Below are 2,693 nucleotides of genomic sequence, written 5' to 3'. Positions count from 1 at the left end.
TCGTATGATGTAGAACGTGAAGTTTTACATTGTTTAAAGAAAATCAGAGATATGACCCTGCTAGAAACACTGGAAATCAACAGACGTATGACAGAGAATCCCGGCTTAGTGTTAAATAACCAAACAAGTTTTCATCTCTCCTCTCTTTTAAATTAAATTTTAGTCATAAATAACACATTTAAATCAAAATTCTAATTTTTTTCCGTCAACTGTTGTATGTATGTCTAAAAAAATTATTTTCATTTTTAGTTAGTGTAAGTATTTCTGTATTATAAAAAGGTATAATACTTCCACATGCAAACACTCTACATCTCATAATTTTTCTATCTTACGTTCAAATTACATATGTGTACGTCGCACGTCATTGTATGTGTGTTTGCGACATTCAATTGTTACCTGAGGACAGCCTAACAAGTCGCAAACCGGTTCGTGACCAAATTAATACAATTTTCCAGGGCGGCAGGAAGTATTTCCTATCTAAAATTGTAATCATGCACTGCCACGCTCCAACGGAAGAATCAGTTCTATTTTTGTTGTCTGGTGAGTAAAACATCAACTACTCTCATACAAGTTCTTTATTCATCTTAGTTCGTTACAGGAGTGTAGAATATGAAGAAGAAACAGAAACTGATGATGGGCCTTTAATAGACAGTTGGTGACTTCAGTGATGAAGCAGACGCGCCTGCCAGCCGGGGCCCCCCTACTCGCGGCAGTGGCAGACGCCCTCGTCGCAGTGGCCTCCCCGGTAGCCTCTGTTCATCGCGATGCAGTGGACGGCGCACGCCGTGTCCGCCACGCCGAAGGCGCTCAGCGCGTCACACGTGAAGCGCACGTGGCGGTCGCCGTGGTGCTCCTCCTCCGCTGGAGCTGGAAAGCACAATGCAGTGAGTAATAACACGTAACTAAGATACTGTTAATAACAACAAACAGCCACTGTGAAACTAGTGACAGAAATGTAAGGATATTTGTAAAATGTGGACTATTTGATCCAAATTTATAGACTACGCTTCGACCCCAGATTTTATTCTTGAAGTTGAAATCTTCTTTCTGCAGTACTAGCAGTATACGAGTGAATACAAATGCTTGTCTTTTCTTGTTTTTATTTGAAGTATGACGATGCTTTTATGGATATTACTGTCAATAAGAAATGGTGTGATCGCATATGTTCAGTTGCAAATAAAGCGAGTGGCTGATTTCAGTTTCTTTGCTATGATACTAGGAAAACGCTTTCTGGGAACGATGGAGAGTTCTCACAGACCACCAGTACGAACTCTCCTACAATATTGATCAAGCGTGTGGAGCCTGTACTAGGTGGACGAATAGCGGATGTAGGAAGTCTACGAATATGGAAAGCATGAATGGTTACTGGTTTGTTTGACCTGTAGGAAAGTGTCAGAGAGATGCTGAATCCCTGAATTGACAGACACTTGGCGACAGATACCATTGCAAGAAAACACGCCTACAGCGTTTCAATGTACAGCTCTTCAATGTTACAACGTATCTAAGTTTTTAGGCCTCTTCAAATATCTTTCAACACAATCGACGTTTCGCCTCCCCTCCTTGCGTGTTCATCAGGAGTCACCTGTTAGCTTAACTCTGTCAGAGAGAAGTATCGCTTTCACTTATAAAAGAGTTATTCCAGACTTGTTTCACATAGGTAGAGTAATTGAGTAAAATTTTTAGGGCTACTGTTGGTGGGCTAGCTTGACTGGATACGTAACGATAACAGGCAGAGAAGGAGAGGGGGAAGGATTATCAAAATATTAATGTCGTTCCGCAGGTAGCTTCGCGGTCATTTTTTGTATCCCACGTACGCCGTGACTGCGTACTGACTTCCTTGAAGGCAGGAAGGCACTAAGGTGGAAGCCTATAGTCGTCTTCTCTCTGAAACACCTTCCATCTTTCGAACACGCTTACAAATGAATACTTCATGATAACACACAAGAACGGAATATTGTTTTATCGAAGTCATACATTGTTGAATTATGTTGCTGATATTCAATTAGAGAGTGATGAGGGTGACCACAACCAGCCACAAATATTTTTAAAAAGGTTTATCTCATTGCCACGGAAAGTTTCGGACCATTATGTTTCGACAGATGACTACATTTGAACAAGTCTAGCCATCTGAACCTCTTTTGCCAATGAAACAAGCCGTTTCTAACAGTGTTTGTGACTAGTTTCAACCGCCGCAAATAATTATGAATTTAAAAGGTAGTGCAAGGTAATCTAGAACATACACTGTCATTAGTTTTGTTACTTGTGGAATATATATGTAAATGTAGATGAAGAAAGAACTAGTACTAACTCGTGAATCGCAACACCAGGAGTCGGATACAACGCTCCGAATAGATGAAGTATGAAGCTTGTCTCACCTGCGGAAGAAGAGGCCATGCTGGCAACAGCAAGCAGAGTGAACAGGAAGGCGAGCGTCGATGTCTTCATGGTGCTGTCCTCTCAGAGATGATGTTTGTCTCAGCGGCGTACCTGGACCATGCTTCTCTTCACCAGGCGACGGTATATATGGCGGCTGCAGGTGGGTTCGGTGCTTCCCAGTCCCCTCAGACAGTGCAAACTAAATGCAGTTAGCACTGTTCGTTGCTCCAGTGTCACCTCCTTGTAAAGTGTACACCGTCTGCCTACAACCGATGCTACGCAACGACGCTTCTAGCGGAACTGCTCGCCACGTGTCA

General features: G+C 42.4%; 1 protein-coding gene across 1 annotated transcript; it reads right to left on the bottom strand.

Annotated features, from left to right (window-relative positions):
* Nucleotides 1–700: 700 nt before the first annotated feature.
* LOC126148199 (defensin-1-like) lies at nt 701–2,469 on the bottom strand. Its single transcript, XM_049915742.1, has 2 exons — nt 2,376–2,469; nt 701–867 (listed from the first exon to the last, which is right to left on the bottom strand). Exons 1-2 carry the CDS (start codon nt 2,443–2,445, stop codon nt 701–703), a joined length of 237 nt encoding a protein of 78 aa, XP_049771699.1. The 5' UTR covers nt 2,446–2,469.
* Between the last annotated feature and the right edge of the window lie 224 nt (nt 2,470–2,693).

Source organism: Schistocerca cancellata, chromosome 2, assembly GCF_023864275.1.
Source record: "Schistocerca cancellata isolate TAMUIC-IGC-003103 chromosome 2, iqSchCanc2.1, whole genome shotgun sequence".
Lineage (NCBI taxonomy): Eukaryota > Metazoa > Arthropoda > Insecta > Orthoptera > Acrididae > Schistocerca > Schistocerca cancellata.
Note: the sequence above shows the minus strand (reverse complement) of the source record. Positions and strands in the feature narration are given on the sequence as shown.